The 18,169-nt window shown below is 43.1% G+C and overlaps 1 protein-coding gene across 3 annotated transcripts in view; it reads left to right on the forward strand.

Annotated features, from left to right (window-relative positions):
* The window catches only part of HSD17B12 (hydroxysteroid 17-beta dehydrogenase 12), a 198,355-nt gene that overhangs the window by 27,594 nt on the left and 152,592 nt on the right, over positions 1 to 18,169 (forward strand). The window contains exon 1 of one of the 3 annotated variants that reach the window (XM_038406391.2): positions 12,706 to 12,958. The exons of the other annotated variants lie outside the window; for them this stretch is intronic. Within the exon in view, the coding sequence (XP_038262319.1) occupies positions 12,793 to 12,958 (166 nt within the window). The 5' untranslated portion in view covers positions 12,706 to 12,792. Of the gene's footprint in view, positions 1 to 12,705; positions 12,959 to 18,169 lie in introns of those variants that run through there. 3 annotated transcript variants of the gene reach the window in all.

Raw genomic sequence — 18,169 nt, forward strand, 5'->3', positions numbered from 1 at the left:
CCCTATGATGGTGTCCGTTGAATAGATATGTGGACAGAGTTGGCACCGGGGTTTGTAGCAGAGTTTGGTCCCTGGGTTGGTGTTTTTGTTGTGTGGTGTGTAGTTGTTGGTGAGTATTTGCTTCAGGTTGGGGGACTGTCTGTAAGCGAGAAGTGGCCTGTCTCCCAAGGTCTGTGAGAGCGAGAGGTTGTCCTTCAGGATAGGTTGTAGATCCTTGATGATGTGCTGGCGAGGTTTTAGTTGGGGGCTGTAGGTGACAGCTAGTGGCGTTCTGTTACTTTCTTTGTTGCGCCTGTCTTGTAGTAGGTGACTTCTTGGTACCCTTCTGGCTCTGTCAGTCTGTTTCTTCACTTCACCAGGTGGGTATTACAGTTTTAAGAACACTTGGTAGAGATTCTGTAGGTGTTTGTCTCTGTCTGAGGGATCGGAGCAAATGCGGTTGTATCGTAGAGCTTGGCTGTAGACAATGGATCATGTGATGTGGTCTGGATGAAAGCTGGAGTCATGTAGGTAACTATAGCAGTCAGTAGGTTTCTGGTATGGGGTGGTGTTTATGTGACCATTGCTTATTAGCACTGTAGTGTCTAGGAAATGGACCTCTTGTGTGGACTGGTCCAGGCTGAGGTTGATGGTCGAGTGGAAATAATTGAAATCTTGGTGGAATTCCTCAAGGGCCTCCTTCCCATGGGTCCAGATGATGAAGATGTCATCAATGTAGCACAAATAGAGTAGCGGCATAGGGGGATGAGAGCTGAGGAAACGCAGTTCTAAGTCAGCCATAAAAAATGTTGGTATATTGAGGAGCCATGTGGATATCCATAGCAGTCCCACTGATTTGAAGGTATAAATTGTCCCCAAATTTGAAATAGTTGTGAGTGAGGACAAAGTCACAGAGTTCAGCCACCAGGTTTGCCATGATGGTATCGGGGATGCTATTCCTGATGGCTTGTCGTCCTTTGTGTCGGCTTTGTGTGGAATGTTGGTGTAGAGGGCTTCTACATCCATAGTGGCCAGGATGGTGTCTGGAAGATCATCAAAGGATTGTAGTTTTCTTCAACAAAAAAATTTCAAAACAGACTTCAACGTGAAGCTGCAGAACTGGAATTAATTTGCAAACTAGATACTATCAGATTAGGCCTGAATAAAGACTGGGAGTGGTTGGGTCATTACAAAACCTAAACTTAATTTCCCCAAGACTAATTTCTCTCTCCTGTTACTCACTCCTTCTTGTCAACTTTAATGGGCCACTCTCGTACCACTTCAAAATTTATTTCTCCTCCCTTGGTATCCTGCTGTTAATTGATTTATCTTGTTAGACTGACCGAACACTTGGTAAAGCAACCCACATCCTTTCATGTATTTATACCTGCTCCTGTATCTTTCACTTCATACATCTGATGAAGTGGGTTCTAGCCCATGAAAGCTTATGTCCAAATAAATTTGTTAGTACCTAATGTGCCACAAGGACTCCTCTTTTTTTTTTTTATACTTCACACAATTTGCACACCAGAGACCTGCTATGGGTAAAAATAAACAAAATGTGTATTCAATAGAAAAAAATCACAGATTCAAAGTTTAAATAATAAGGAAAAGCAAACATATACAAGTAGCACAGAAAATAAACATAATGACACAACTTCAGGCTTCACACTTCTATATTAGGCAATTTCCCTTTTCTAATACAAGTTACCTATTGCTCTGAACAGTTTCCCAATGTATCCTGCCTAGATGCTGGCCCTCAGCTTCTGCATTAAAAAACTCAGCCATAAACCTACTTTTAAAAGGCTTTTTTCCTCTTTCTCCTGGCATGATGACTCATGGTTATTCAAACTAGAGGAAACTTTCTCCTTTCTTAGGCTATGTCTACACTAGAGACCTTACACCAGCACAGCTATACCAATGCAACTGCACCACTGTAACCTCTGTAATGTAAACTGTAAACCCTGTAACTCTAAGCCAATGGGAGAGAGTGCTCCCATCAGTTCATCTACTCCAGCTCCTGCAAGCAGCAGTAGCTATGTCCATGGGAGAAGCTCTCCCACCAACATAGTGCTGTCCACACAGATGCTTATGTTGGTGGAATTTATGTTGCTCAGGGGGGTGATTTATTCACACCCCCCTCCCCGAGCGACATAAGCTTTGCCAACATAAGTTGTAGTTTAGACATAGCCTTAGTTTTCCAAGACTGGTGTTTTCTTTTCAGTTTCAATGTCTTTCCATCAACTTTAATAGTCCACGATTGTCTCTTCCTGGCTGGACTATGGATGTGTACTTTAAGTTGGATTCGTATAAACAACTAGCCTGAAAAGTGTCTCTCCCTACCTGTTTACTTCACCACCCTGTTGTGAGGTGATGCTATAGTTGCATCATAGTTATGATCAAAATTTTCTATGCATGTATACATGCATACATTCATAACTATAACCTATATACATATCTCCTAATGACCATCAAGTTCACAACATTACAAGTGTTCACAGAAGACTTTATATGACATATAGTTATACCCATAACATTGTATACAGCCAGTTGATTCAGTTGTTCATTCTTTGGGGTTCAGATGCCCTGTTTTTTCTTTGGGAGTCTGGGACCTGATTGTCATAGTCATGGAGTAAAAACAATTTTATAGCTGTATTGTTTTCTCTTAAAATTATAATAGAGTTGTTTCTTTACCTCTCTTACACATACACAAATGTATGTACTGTCTTACAGAAAATACATAAGATGTCTATATTTAAATCAAAGCATTCCTTGGAATTAATTATATAAATTCTAGAAGAGTTGAGTATTATTTGCTGCTAACTAAAGGTAAGGTAAAGAAATAGCATCAAAAGGAAAAAAAAGTCAGTCCTGCAAGTTTGCCCTTGCTATTGTAATTATGAATCCACTATGGAAGTCCTTATGCAGAAAATACCCTCATTGAGGACAATTAGAGGTTTGCCTGACTACCAGCTACAGGACTGGTCCCTACATTTCCATTTATTAATTGTACAGATCTAAAAAATGTAACCAAATTTCACTGAATAATATACAGCTTTGGTTTGGTAGGGAGAAAGCTCTCTGAGAGCCTGATCTGGAGTGGTGCTTTGTCCGGATCAGATGTATAAACAGGAAAAAATAAATTGTGACCTAAGTTATTCTACTCAACAGCTACTTCATGCGATGTATTAATATAGAAAGTCAGCTAAATTATACTAGTGGCAACTCAAACTGCTCTATGCACAAATTTATTCATTGTCATCAAAACCAAGAATCAATAGTAATGGATACATGGATAATTCCCCATCATGCTGACTTGGCTAATTATCCACTTCTTCATAAAGATATTCTCCTACATCACAATACTTTGTCATGTGTATCAGTTAACACGCTGGGCTTGCTGCATCACCAGTATCAAACCTAATGCATATGCTTGTTCAAGGGCAAAGAAATCCAGATTACAATGTGGTGTTGAACCCAATAAAACTTAAATTCCACAGTAGATTTAATTGTTTGATATAATTTGATTATGTGCACAGGCTCCTATAATTTATTTAGATTTGTATTAATAATGTATGCTGTTTGAATGACATGCTATGGTATGTTCTTTCATAACAGGAAACATAGCAGGCATGTATTTGTTATTAAAATAAAAATGTAGTATTTTAAAAATATGAAAACATGGTTAGTCTTATTCACTTGGGCTTGCTACACTTTGCAATTAATGTAATAATGTCAATGATCTTCCATGTTTCATATTTCATCTAAAGCCACACAACCTGTGTCCTCATTACCTCATTCCCTCCAGTTGTTTGTTGCACCAACATGTTGTATTTTGTCTTAAGTAAGTTCTTTGGATCAGTCTCTCAAACTCTGTATTTGAACAGTGCCTAGCACAACAGGGCCGTGATTTGAATGGAGTCTCAGGGCATTACAGTAATATTATTCAGTTTTTACTTATGGTAGCACCCAGTATGTGTTAGATGCTTTTCAAACATTCAAGGACAGTCCATGCTCCAAGGAACTCACAATCTAAGGACCAAGCAAGAAGACAAAGGTTAGGGAAAATGGAATGGGAACAACAGAAAATAAAATACAATTTACATGCAAGTCAGTCTGATTCACTGTAAGCAGCACAGCAGAAGTGGATATTTAAAAAGGACTTGTATGCAGAGAACATAGGGCTTTGCAGGTGAATGCGGGGAGATTGTACCTGGCTTGGGGAGTACATGGAAGATGGCATGGAGGAGATTGACAAACAAACGGACAAGGCTGGGAGCATTAGCAAAGCAGAGGGAATGGGCGCAACATGGAGCTTGACAAGCTTGGATAAGTAGGGAAAGACAGAGTTATATAGAGCTTAGAATGTGGTGACCAGAATCTAAATTTTATTTGATACTGGATGGGAAGCCAGAAAAGAGTTTTAAAGAAGGGAGTAACATAATCAAATTGACAGGCGAGGAAGATGAATGTAACTGCTGTATTTTGCATGGACTGAACAGGAGCAATATATGATGTCTGGGAAGCCAGAATGAAGGATACTGCAGTAGTTAAAACAGGCTATAATGAGAGCCTGGGTGAGATATTTTGCTTTGAGAATAGAAATAAAAGAGTGGATCTTGTGATTGTTGAGAAAGAGGAAGTGGCAAGATTTGAATATGCTCTCCATGTGTGGGGCAAGGGAGTGGGAAAAGTAAAAAATAATACTAGTTTACTATATTAATATTAATACAAGCCATAAATAACAATAGTAATAAATTGATCTCAAAAAGCCTTGCCTCGAGAGGACTTGCTCCCGCTCCTGTTGAAGTCAATGGCAAATCTGTATTAACTTCAGTGAGTGGTTTGCCTGAACGAGGATCACAGGATTTGGTCCAATATTAGGGCTGGTCAAAGTTTTTAAATTAAATATTTTCTTGCAGGAAAATGGGATTATGTTAAAATCAAAGTTTTCCAGGGCAAAAGATAGATTTTGGCCTAATTTTCTATCAGGAAACCAAGAATGTTACACTTTGGTTTGATCCAAACTGAAACATTTGATTTTAAATCAACATTAATCTCTCCATCCCCTTGAGTCACTTCTGTACTTTATAGGAGGTGTAGTTCTGTATCCCTACTCCCTCTGTTGTGTCCTCTGGGCTCTGTTCCCCAGCCAGACTCCATCTCCCATGAAGCACCATGGTCTTTCCCTGTGGCTGAGCCACTTTGATGCCTCATGGGAGTTGTAGTTTCCTAGCACTCTGTGTACCAGTGTGTAAGGGAATGGAGTACTTGTGGCACCTTAGCGAGAAGGAGAAGTCAGAGCTATAGGATCCCCTGCCACATGGATCCTCATTTTCTTTCCATTGAGGAGGTTGTGCCTTAGAGCATGGGGTAATACAGCCTCAAGTTTGCAATAATGGTTGCATTGAAGCCACACAATTTATCTATGACCTAGGGAAAAGATGCTCCCTGTATTATTCCATCTCCACTGAGATGCTCAATGCACAGCCAGTATTCAAGGTGTGTATTATATAGGATAATTTTGGATTGTTTGAGTACACTGCCACAGTTGTATTTACACTAACTAGTACAAAAGTTATGACAGTCATACTTTCTCATGTTTCAGGCATAAACTGATCACATGGTAGGACTGGGAATGCATTCCATCCCACCCCCGTGCTGTAGTATTGCACAAGTAGTGCATACTTTTCTGTGGATAATCAGCCTGCTACACATCTTACACAATTTCCCCTATGTTCTGGTTTCCCTGCTGACAAATTTATAACTCTTGTCTGTGGGCTGGTTTTGTATGTTTCTACAGCCTTGTGTGTGCTGTTTGTAATTTCACATCAGCAGGTGTCATTAGACTTGTTCTAGGTAAAGACAAGAAAGTTATTGGGATGGTAGAGCGGAGGCCCATCTTGCTCAAAGCATGGGTTTGGATTATAAAATAATCTAAGATATTGCTTTCAGTTTTATCTATGAAAAAAATTAAACCCAACTCATAAAATCTTTCCATCATATAGTGATTCACTCTTTAAAAGACTAAAATGGGTGACATGAGTTTTGGGTGAAGGTGTGGATCAATTCCTATTGGAACCAGTTTACTCATCCCTAGTTGTTACCTATTGAGAGCATAAAAATGCAGACAGGAACTAGGAAAAATATTGAAATAATCCAGAACTAGAACTAGAACAAAACTAGCAGAGAAACCAGTACAAAATCCACACTAAACAAAAGGCTGTCAAACTGGCCCTATGGCCCAGCTTTGTCTGCACTACCACACTGAAGAGCAAGTTTTGATTTCTAATCCCAGTTTCTCACTCTCAGCTCTGGAAGTGCTGTGGAGGCTGTACTGGCCGTGGTTGGCAGAATGATTTTATGTTACATGAGAGTGGATTATGGTAAAATTACATCCTTTTCTGCTACTGTGTTAGCAATACAGGACCACAAGGGCTTGCACCTGACTCGGATCTGTGAATTTTGTAGAACTGATCAATGAAATTGTTTTTAATTGTTCACTTTATGAATATAACTTGATAAGCAAAGTTTTATGAATGAAACAACATTCATTCATAAATGAAACAACATTCATTCATAAAACCAGTTACCCCAATAACTGCCTAATTGAGTTTCATTTTCAATCCAATTGCTGCTTAAATCGCTGAAATTTACATTGTTTCAACATTGTAACTTCTGCTCACTGTTTGTCATTCATTGTACTTGTCTATATTGTAACTTCTGTTCACTGTTTACCATTCCTTACACTTGTCCATATTATAACTCAAACTCCATTTTAACTTTTCCCAAACGCCATTTTAAAATGCTCACTCCATTTTGTAAAAACTTGCTGCAACCTTCATTTTTGCAAAACCCTGCTGTAATTTTATTAGTTTAGTTTAGATGTATGATTGAGGTATGTATAGATGATGGAATCAATCTCCAGCCCCAGCCTGTCCTGATGAAATAAAGTATAAACACCAACGGCTGAAGATGCAGACAACAGCCCTGACAAAGCAAGAAGAGACCACCCTAAAAAGGAAAGAACAAAAGTACAACTGAAGAAACATCAAAGCCAGGTCCCAGGCTGAAAGTCATGTCTGCAATTGACAGGTGATCAATCACACCGAACCCAGAGGAAGCATGACACAGCAAGACCTATAGACTCTGGATTCAAACTAAAGCCTACAAAAAAGGATGGGTGAGATGGAAGACTTTGGAGGGTGGTCCAGGGACATCTACATCGAACACATCACCGGCCACCGACAGTACCAGGAGGTGTGAGCTGGTACAACATCGTGCATCAACCATGGGAATGGGATTGAGAGACTTTTTTTTTTCATTGGAACCATAAACTCACTGAACATTAAATCCCACCAAATAAGGGTAGATCCATCCTCATCATTATACCCGCTCATTATACTCCACCCTGAACATAGCCATTATATGGACAACCCCCATATCTCAATGTCTGTACTTTGAGCCGTTAAACTTTTACCCCCAATCGGGGAAATTGCAGATTATGTATTCCTTATGCCACCCGCTCCTAAACTGAACTTCGCACCCCTTGATAATCTGTACCTTATTCCCTGATAACCAGAAACTTCTATGCCTAAACTCTGTACGGTTTTCTTTTTACTTCAACATTATCTTAATAAAATTATTACTTCTGCTGCCAACATAGAAGGGCATCGGTGCATGCCCAACAGAGACCCACCTCTTCCTTATGCCTTATGTGTGTGTTTGTGTGTGTGTATACATAGGTATTAGATATTAGTTATTGGTCAGAAATCAGATTGTGTTATAATAAATGTGACGTCTTGTCCCTTGAAACGATCCTGTGTAGTTTTGTCTGCATAATAATTTGAGGCCACAGAATTAGCTGCAGAATCTACCTCCCACACAGAATGGTGCTCCAGAATCTAAACTTTTCTAGTCCTCATGGTTGTAAAGATGGTCATGAAAATATGAATGGAATATAAATCAGTGATTTCTTCCTGGACCTTCAGCCAGCCAAAACAATAACTAAGAGAGGTGCAATCTGCCCATTCATCTCAGTGGGTTGATATGCTAGAAAACGACAATTTTAAACATCAATATTGTTGACTATTTCTCTGCTAACTGTTTTATTAGAAACATCCTGCTCATTTTTTACTAAAAATTCCAAACTGCTTCCTGTACCTCCCCAGGTGCCAAATCCCACAACTTTCCTCTTCCAACATACTAAGGCCATGTCTAGATTACAGTATTATGTCAATTTAATTTACGTCAGCATACAATCATTAGAGTTACTAAATCGCTTGTGTGTGCACACAGCTCCTTGTGTCGGCAGTGCGTGTTCTCGTCAGGAGCACTTCTATCGATTGTATTGTCAATATACGGCATTGTGGGATAGCTCCTGAAAGTCAGTAGCAGTTGATGAAATAATGCAGTGTCTACACTGACACTGCATTGACCTAATTATATCAACCATGACTCTACGCTGCTCTGGGAGGTGGTGTTACTAAATTAGCGTAGGGAGACACTTATGTCGGCCGGAGCCAAATTTAAGTGAAGACACTTCCACAGCAAGGTCAATGCAAGGCAGCTTACGTTGACCTAACCCTGTAGTGTAGATCAGGCCTCAACCTCCAGCTTCATCTCTGACAACTTGCACTATGCTATTATGCAATGTAATATCAATACAAAATCTATGATATATTGAAAACTGAAAGTGGGGGAACAGCATAATGTAGACTGAATTTCATATCAGAATAAACAATCCTGGCCTACTATATTACAATATTGGGCTACTGTATTATTCAGTAGCAGTCTCTATTTTCCAATTTAAATAAATCTGCTGTAAAATTAGAATATTAATAATGTTTTACTGAATGGAAATCTGCACTGGGACTCAAGGGACCTGGGTTCAATTCCTTGTTCAGGCACAGACTTTCTATGTGATTATAGGCCAGTCACTTAGTCCAGTTTGTGTCTCTGTTATCCATTTGTAAAATGAGGATTATAATTTACTACGTCACAGGGTTGTTATGAAGAGACAATCTATTAATGATTGAGAGGTGCTCAGATATTATAGTGATGGGGTCATATAAGTAGCTAAATCAATAGAATTTGCAGCATGCATAGAGATATTCCAGTGACTATACAGGGCCATGCTCAGGAGTGGAATGGTGAGATTAAAGGGGGTATGATCCAAAAGATATGTGGAAGAGCCTTAAGCACAAAAGATTTATGGTAGATGAGTTCAACAGATTAAGGATACAGCATAAGATACATGGAAACATGGCCCAGGTTACCAGACATGCTAAGTTTATTACAAAATTGCACAAGAGCACTTCCAACAGTGAAACCAGAGCAATAATAATTGACACAATACAATGTTCCAGTGACGACTTAGAAGGGAAGCCAACTCAGAATAATCATTTCCATACTCAACCTTGAGAATAAAGAATAATAAGGGTAAGAGTGAAGAAAACCAAAGTGGAAGAAGGCAAGTTGAAACATGGGGTTTAGGGAGGGGTGGGATGGGGAAAGGAGGGAAGAGGCTTGAGTGGGGCACAAGTTGCTGGAGTCAGGGAAACTGGGGCTTGTGTTGATTCTTCTGGCCTCATTGCTGTTCTAGAGAAAAGGGGTGTCTCGCAGAGATCTGTCTCATCCTTGTACAATCCTGCTGTGGGACATAGGGCCAGCCTGTGTGTGGCAGAGCTTGCATGAGGTGAAGGGCCTCAACCTGTGGCTTGCTTTACTGTACATAGGGCCAGCTCCGATTGAAGCAGTGTAAACAAGGAAAAGAAGTCAATATCAAGCAGTATGACTAAAAGCAAAGCAATCATCTTAGATATGAGAACTAAATCTCCCTAACCCAGCAACTCCCTAATAACAGACTTTTATTATCGTGACCTACACAACTGTGGGAACATCATCTGTTTTACGAAAAACTATATTAAAAAACAGGACTGGCTCTAGGCACCAGCAAAGCAAGCACGTGCTTGGGGCGGCACAATTCCAGGGGCGGCATTCTAGCCATCCTTTTTTTTTTTTTTTTGCTTGGGCAGCTGCGCTCTCGGAGCTTGGGGCGACAAATTTTTTGCTTGGGACGACAAAAAACCTAGAGCCGGCCCTATTAAAAATGTTTGGAGCACACAATTCAGAATGATGGGAAGATTGAACCTGATGCATCAGGGAGCATAACGCATGAGACATAACTCTGTGATACAGAAACTACATTATGGTTTATACAGCTTACAGGCATGTGCCTGAACCACTGTTATTCTGGACAGTCATACACTAATAATAATATATTTTAACTTTTTGAACCTGTGATGAAATGGAAAAAGTGCTCATCAGCACAACAGGGGTTAAGAAAAGACTTTGGGCCCAGCTAACCCCACCCCATGATACCCGGAGTCAATGCCAGGCCTGGAGGGGAGAGAAAAGGAGAAAGCCTGGCCCAGTTCAGGCTGACTGGTGAACAGACAGGAGCTAACTACTACCCTATCTGAAAGGTAGCCTGCCAGCCAAGACATCATGTTCTGTCTCCCAGCCAAGGGAAACTGTGGAGAAGACCTAGGAGTCTCTGGTAACTGGGTGACTGCAGACCAGAGACAGTATGGGCACAGGTGCTGACTTTCTTTAGTCCATGTGGGTGCTCCATACCTGCTCCACCCTGAGGCCCTGCCCCCATTCTGCCCTTTCCCCCAAGGCACCACCATCACCCTGCCTTTTTCCACCCCTGCCCCCACTCTGCCTCTTCCCGCCCCACTCCGCCCCCTCCCCCCAGCACATCCCACCCGCCGCTGAACAGTTGATTGGTGGGGCCCAAACTTATGACTGCCCTGCCCAAAGGAGCCTGGGACCGTGGCTGGGCACCGCCCAAGATCCATGAGAGGCAAGCCACCCCAGCAAATTGGACAATAGGGGCCATGCCCCAAACTGAAGGGATGCTGGTAGAAAGTAGTCCAGGACAGTGGATTTAGACTCTCTGCTTGGAGTGCCCCCCCAGATGAGTGGAAGGACCTGGGTCCTCCTACCCCCACCACCTGAAAAACTAAGGCACCTTGACTAGGGAAACAAGGGGCTGAAAGTCAGGCATGCCAGCCACTAGGCTGCCTGGTCCTCCAAGCACCCTGTTACAGAACCATTCTTTCCAAAGATGCTCAAACTGCTTTACAAACTCTGGCCTTCATTATGATTATTTTAAAAAAATGGGGGGACGGGGAGGAGGACCTATTCATAGCTTTAGGAACTCCTGCCATAAATTATAAAAGCAAATCTATAATCACCCACATAACTTAATTTACTTCATTGGGGCTGTTTATGTGCTTAAAGGTAATAAGTAGAAGTGAAGCAAACTACTAAGAAACAATCCCTCTCTGCTTGCAAAAAGTGCTACAGTCTTTAATGACTGCATATGACCAAGGCATTAGAATTGCATGTCATCGGATAGATGGTACAGTACCTGCATTAGCCTAGTTGCTGCTAACACTATCTATGATGGGACATTAGTGAAGTTTTGATTCTGTGGGAAAAGCCTCATCTACTGACTCACCAAAACTATTTATAGCAGGCTGGGTTTTTGTTGAAATTCTTCGCATCATTATTGACCAAGTCCAACCTGATTATTTCCAGTAGTGCCACTGAATGCATCCGATGAAGTGAGCTGTAGCTCATGAAAGCTTATGCTCAAATAAATTTGTTAGTCTCTAAGGTGCCACAAGTACTCCTTTTCTTTTTGCGAATACAGACTAACACGGCTGCTACTCTGAAACCTGCACCAATATACTTACCTTTCACATCAAGAAGAGATCTTGCTGAAAATCTTTGCAGTAGGTCCTAGCTGAAAGAAAGTTGTCTTATTCTGCCATTTCTAGGTGCTCTTATTTTTTCCATAAGTGTCATAGCAAGCTCCTAATATTATTCATTCATTTAGAAGATGAGGATCTGGTGGCTTTGCACATTTCCAAGGGAAGCAAAATGTCCCTGACGTGGTCCTGCGTCCTATTGAAAATAGAACATTTGTGTCCCTTTTTTTTAGCAAAGCCTCACAGACTGTGACACAGCACAGATATCTGATTTCTAGTCTGTATGTGGTTTTGTGCCATGATATGAGTCAAACATTCTGCCCTGTAGATTTTAGCAGCTTAGGCATCTGCCCTACTGCATAGCTGGATTCCTGTCTCACTTCTCTGAGCTTTGGTTACAGTCCAAAAGCAAGAGTAGGAAGGCCCCTACTTGTAATGAGGTCTAGTACCTAAACACTGGTAAAGGTATACATACTTATGCAGCTGTCTGACAATATTGGTGTTAAGTACATTGCTGCAAATCAGGAACTGCAAGCTGCACTTTACAGGTATTGGGACGCTGCTGGGATCTCCTGCCTTCAGGGCTTGGAAGAGGTCCCCAGGCAGAGCCCGTTTGTCCCCCTAGTTGGGCCCAGGCTGCGTGGGACTCCAGAGGCTCATCTGGCAGAGACCGGGCACCTGAGTTCAAACACCCCGCCCCGACGGCGCCAACGGCCGCAGAACGCTCTGCGTGACTGACAAGTGCCTCTGCCAAAGGCTGTAGGAACGTAAAGTCGACCACGTGGCGTGCAGGAGACAGATGGAGGGGAGCGTTTGATGAGCATCCCTATCTTCCAATCAGAAGGCACTTGGCAACGGTCGGTAGAGTTGGGGGCGGGGTGGAGAAGCGCTGCCCAATGGAAAAGGAGCATATTTTTGAGTGAGAGGCAGCTTAGCCAATAGCGAAGTAGTGGTGGGCGGGCTGTATTAGGGGTGTGGGTCAGCGCCGGCCCGCTGGGTTTAGTCTGCTTTTGTCCTCCGCCCCCAGAGCATGGAGGTCCTAGGAGCTCTCCCCGATGGCGGGCTCCTCTGCTGGGTCGGGGTGCTGAGCGCTGTGTACTTCGTCGTGCGGGCCACCTACCGCCTGCTGGCGGGGCTCCGCGTCTGGGTGCTGGGCAGCCCGGTGGTGCTGGGCCCGGGGCTGGGCGGCTGGGCAGGTGAGTCCGCTTCTTTGGGGCTGCCCCCTCCACTGCCCTTGGTCTGAGCCCACCCTGCCCCGGAGCGGCCCGGGGCTCCTCTTCAGCGAGGGGCTTCCCCCGGCGGTCCCTTGAGGTTTCCCCGTTCCCTTCATTGGGGCCCTCCGCGCTGGGACCCCATGCGGCTGGCACTGCCCCAGGCAGCCTCCCCCCAAACCCTCCCTATCCGGAGAGGGCGGCGAGCTGCGCTGAGTCCCTTCCTCTTACCCGGCCTGCGTCCCTGCCCGGAGCGGGTGGGGTGGGACCAGAGACCTACTCCTGGTCGCCGCCTTTGCCCCGCATGGGGCTGGCTTGCCTGGCCTCCCCTGCTTCTTGGCGTGCTCCTGATCTGTCTCCACGCAGCCGCGGGGGATGCGTGTTTCCCTGCTGGTGGCAGGCAGCTGCTGCTGTGGGAATGTGTCAAGTGGGGGACAGGGCAAATCCAGATGAGAGTGATCCAGCAAAACTTCTCACCAGTGAACTGCTTGCGTGCATCCAGAACTACATGAAAGCTGTAATATAGCTAGGGCCCTACCAAATTCACAGTACGGTCTGATCAATTTCATGGTCATAGGATTTAAAAAAACATAAATGTCATGATTTCAGCTATTAAAATCTGTAATAGTAGGGATCCCGACTGAAAAGGAGTTGTAGGGGTGGGGCTTGCAAGGTTATTGTAGGGGTGGGTTGCGGTACTGCTACCCTTACTTCTGCTGTGCTGCTGACCGTGACGCTGCCTTCAGAGCTGGGCAGCTGGAGAGTGGCAGCTGCTGGCTGGGAGCCCAGCTCTGAAGGTAGAGCCAGCACCAGCATAGAAGAAAAGGGTGACATGGTATGGTATTGCCACCCTTACTTCTGCGCTGCTGCTGGCGGGGTGCTGCCTTCAGAGCTGGGCGCTTGGCCACCAGCTGCTGCTCACTGGCCACCAGCCGTCACTCTCAGTCTGTCCAGCTCCGAAGGCAGTGCAGCATAAGGGTGGCAATACCGTGACCTCCCTAAAACAGCCTTATGATCCCCTGCAACTACCTTTTGGGTCAGGACCCCCAGTTTGAGAAACACTGGTGTCCTCCATGAAATCTGTATAGGATAGGGTAAAAACACACAAGAACAGATTTCATGGTCTATGATGTGTTTTTCATGGCTGTGAATTTGGTAAGGCCCTAAGTATAGCTTAACCTCCCCTGTACCCCAGACACACTGTGTGTTAAATTAGTTTAAAGAAAACAATGGAAAATCCATTTTAGATACAGGCTTATGTGTAGTCGAATCTTGAACGTGCTTCAGGGATAATCTCAGCCCCCTGAAATACAACCCATTCTGCCTCAATATCTCAACCATATGAGCCTACCAAGTCCCAAATTTGGGATAAGGACCTAGAATGAAGGTCCCAAGGGAAAAAAATAATAATAAAGGGAAGAGGGATCTGGCTTTAGTATAAACATTTTCTGTTGATAATTCTCTGTTTTGACCATCATAAATACATTACGGTAATGTGGTCTAATGGACTAAATGCAAGATTCGGAGCCTAGGGGCTTTTGTTCTGATTGTGGTGCTGTGACCAATTTGATCTGTGGATTTGATAACTCCCTCAATCCCTGTCACTATTTGTTGATCAGATAATCCCTGCATTTTGGAAGTTCTAAGGAAAAAAAATAAAGTTAATGAGTATGACCTGTGGGGTCTTTGCCAAACAGCCAATGAAGTGCCAGTCATGCACTATTTAATTTCAGTTTATTGTTTGTAATTTCTCTTTGCCATTTTGTTCACAATTTGCACCTTGCCTGACAATTTTTGTTTCATTGTAATAGTAGCGTTTTGGTAGGATTTATACTTTAAAGTAAAACATTTTACTAGGGCTACATTTAGTTGATGATTATTAAGGCTGTTTTATTCAGTTATTTTTAGTAAAAGTCATGGACAGGTCACAGGTAGTAACCAAAAATTCATGGCCCGTGACCTGTTCACAACTTTTACTATATACCTCTAACTAAAACTTGGGTTGGGGGGCCACAAGGTGCTCTGGGAAGGAGGCGGGTGGTGGTGCATGGCCTGGGACCCTCACTGGCGCTGGGGGAAGAGGTGTGGGTGACGGCCTGGGACCCCCTCTGGTGCTGTGGGGGAGAGGGTTGACAAGGGTCACATGTCCCCACCTGGCTCCGCATGTCCCTGCAGGTCTCAGGGGGAGGGGTGACCTGGGGGGCTCTGCACGCTGCTCCCTTCACAAACATTGGCTTTGCAGCTCCCATTGGTCAGGAACTGCAGCCTAGGAGCTGCAGGGACATGCTGGTGGGAGCTGAGAAGCACTCCCCCCTCCCTCCCTGAGGTAAGTGTCATCCCACACCCCACCCCTCTCCCACAGCCCTGAACCTCCTCTCACACACCCAAACTGCTGCTGCTGGCCCAGGGGCTGCCCAGTCAAGGAGCCCCTGAGCCAGCACCTGCCATTGCAAAAGTCACGGAAAGTCACTCTGTGACAGACATCCACTCTTAATGATTATTAATGCTAGTAAAGAATAATTCATGCTATAACAGAGTTTTGAGGATTTAAAGCTGTAAGTGAAAGCATCAGGTCTACAATGAGTAAAGACATTTGGACCAAATATTGAACAGCAAGAAAAATATGATTGATTTAAATCCTCTTGAAAAGACAACAGTTATTTCTCACACCACTTATGTTGATCAAGAGCTGGACCAAATTGCTTTCAGTGCCTGCAATATCCATCATGTTTTCACAAGTTTGAGTTTTTGAGAAGGATGGAGCTGAATGACATTAAATACTTTTGTGTATGTATCTTTGTTATGCTGAGCTTTGTAGCTTTTCTTTAAATATAAACTGCCAACAGTGACACAGAATTGACTTGTTTGGATTCTGAATCTTTCTATTATCATAACATTGCTGTAATTGTATACTAATAATATAGGGCAATATGGATAAATAAGAGGAGTCAAACCTAAGGAAGTGACACGGATTGGAAACAAATTCTTTTTGCAGTTCAGCTGAATGCACACAACTTGAAATTCTTATTCTTGCTTCTTTTTCCATTCAGTTCTCTTAACACTTATATTTTCCTCAGGAGATTGTGATTTTTATCTTTGCCCTGATGACTCTGCCTCAGTTTAAATCCCTAGTTAAATCACTAAAGTTACAATCATTTTCTCTTTTACTAGGTTGAAAAAGATTCATTTTTATGATGCTTTCTACTATTGATTCCAGCACAGCTGTTTACCAGTAGGTCCTAATACAAAAGTATGCTTTCAAAGGTTAGCTTAGCTTGGACAATTTGGATTTAACAAACTTATTGGAGTTCAGTGGACAGTAAAAGTGCAGTACATCTCTAATGCATAGTACTTGTGTCTAGGTTTCCTTAAGAATTGTTTAAGAGGAAACTTTCCAGGTTGATTGTGTATTATTGCTCATGCTGTTAGCAGAAGCTGTATTACTCATTTCCAGAAGTGCCTGTAATAAGTGCTTTCTGGAAAAGGAGACATGGGGCTAGAGCCACAAATGGACTTGGGCAATGCAATTCAGTGTTTTGGTGCCTAATTTAGGCACATTGCCACCCCGTGGCAATCCACAACTCTGAGTTAGGTGTCTAGGCTCCCTATACAATGTTGGGGAGATTAAGGTGCCTAAGAATGGGATCCACAAAAGCCAGCATGCTGAGCAGGGAGCCACCCAAGATTGTCCACAGGAAATACAGAGAAGAGGGATGGTCTCAAGCCCTGTTCCTCAAATAGATTTAGGAACCTTCCTCGGCTCAGGACTCACATCTGTGAACCCTCTCCTGGAGTTAGGTGCCTAATCCCTTTAAATATTCATTGAGCAAAGAGAGAGTGAGCATGACTTTATAGCCTAGTTAGGGCATTCAGCTGAGAGATGGAAGACCCAGGATCCAGTCTCCCTACTTGAGTGCATACTTAATTATTAATACACAGTGGAACAGCTTCACTAGGAGAGCTTGAGATCCACCCCTTTAGCACAATGCTTAGGGCATTCTCCTGGGTGTGGTGCAGACCCGAGTTCAAGTCCCTTTTCCACATTAGGTAGAAGAGGAAATTGAACCTGGGTCCCCTCATCCTGGGTGAGTACTCTAACCACTGGGCTAGAAGGGGGCACCTCCTCATCCTCTAGCTGTTTTTGTGTTGGTTTTGGTATCCTATGAAAATACCTACCAGACGAGGTCCTGCAGCAAGATAGATGGGGAAATGCTTAATTACAAGATCCTGCCTAAGCCGTGAGCTAGGTGCTTAGACTAAGGTGTCTGTGCATGTGCTCACTGGCAGTTAGACACCTATCCTTTTTGTAGATCTAGCTCACAATCCCTACTCCAAGTCAAATTCTCAAAACTAACGTTACAACTCTGGTTAAGGTTATGTTGGGATTTCTTTGTAATTCACTGTCATGTACTCTGAACATTTCTTGTTTTGGGCTGACAATTTCCATACTTTATCACAGCCAGGAATACCACTTATTTTTTACAGTGTGTAGCATTTCATGGATACTACTAAAAACTATTTTCCAGAAGTACAGGCAAAATATTTGAGTTGAGCAAAGTTTCTTGTTCAGGACTTGTCTTGTTTGAGTACCATGTTGTGAAAATATATACTCTTAACTGATTCACAAGTTTAGTAGACACACCTCCTAGTTGCATTGACTCATCAGTAAAACTGCAATCTTGATGCACATATGTTGCAATATTGTGTTTCTGCCAACTTTCAATCAGTGACAAACAATGATTAGGAAACATTAACCCCCCTTCCCCCCCAAAAAAATAATGCATGTGAGCTTTGAAATCTGGTTGCACAGAACTAGGTATGATTGGAGTATAGATTCATCATGACAGGAATTATTTTATTGCAGTTACATTTTAACTTTTGGTGGAGTTGGAGAAATGAAATTACTATTGTTACAGGTTGAATGTGGGAGAGGGTACAGGCTCTGGGCTGGGACTGAGGGGTTTGGAGTGTGGGAGGGGGCTCCGGGTTCAGCCTGGGGCAGGAGTTTGGGATGCAGGAGTGAGGAGTTTAAGCTCTGGGAGGGAGTTTGGGTGCTGGGGTCATATGGTCACACTGCACCTAATCTCATAGAATCCACTGACAGGTTTTAGAGTAGCAGCCGTGTTAGTCTGTATTCTCAAAAAGAAAAGGGGTACTTGTGAGTACTTAGTTAGAGACTAACAAATTTATTTGAGC

This window comes from Dermochelys coriacea, chromosome 6 (assembly GCF_009764565.3).
Source record: "Dermochelys coriacea isolate rDerCor1 chromosome 6, rDerCor1.pri.v4, whole genome shotgun sequence".
NCBI lineage: Eukaryota > Metazoa > Chordata > Testudines > Dermochelyidae > Dermochelys > Dermochelys coriacea.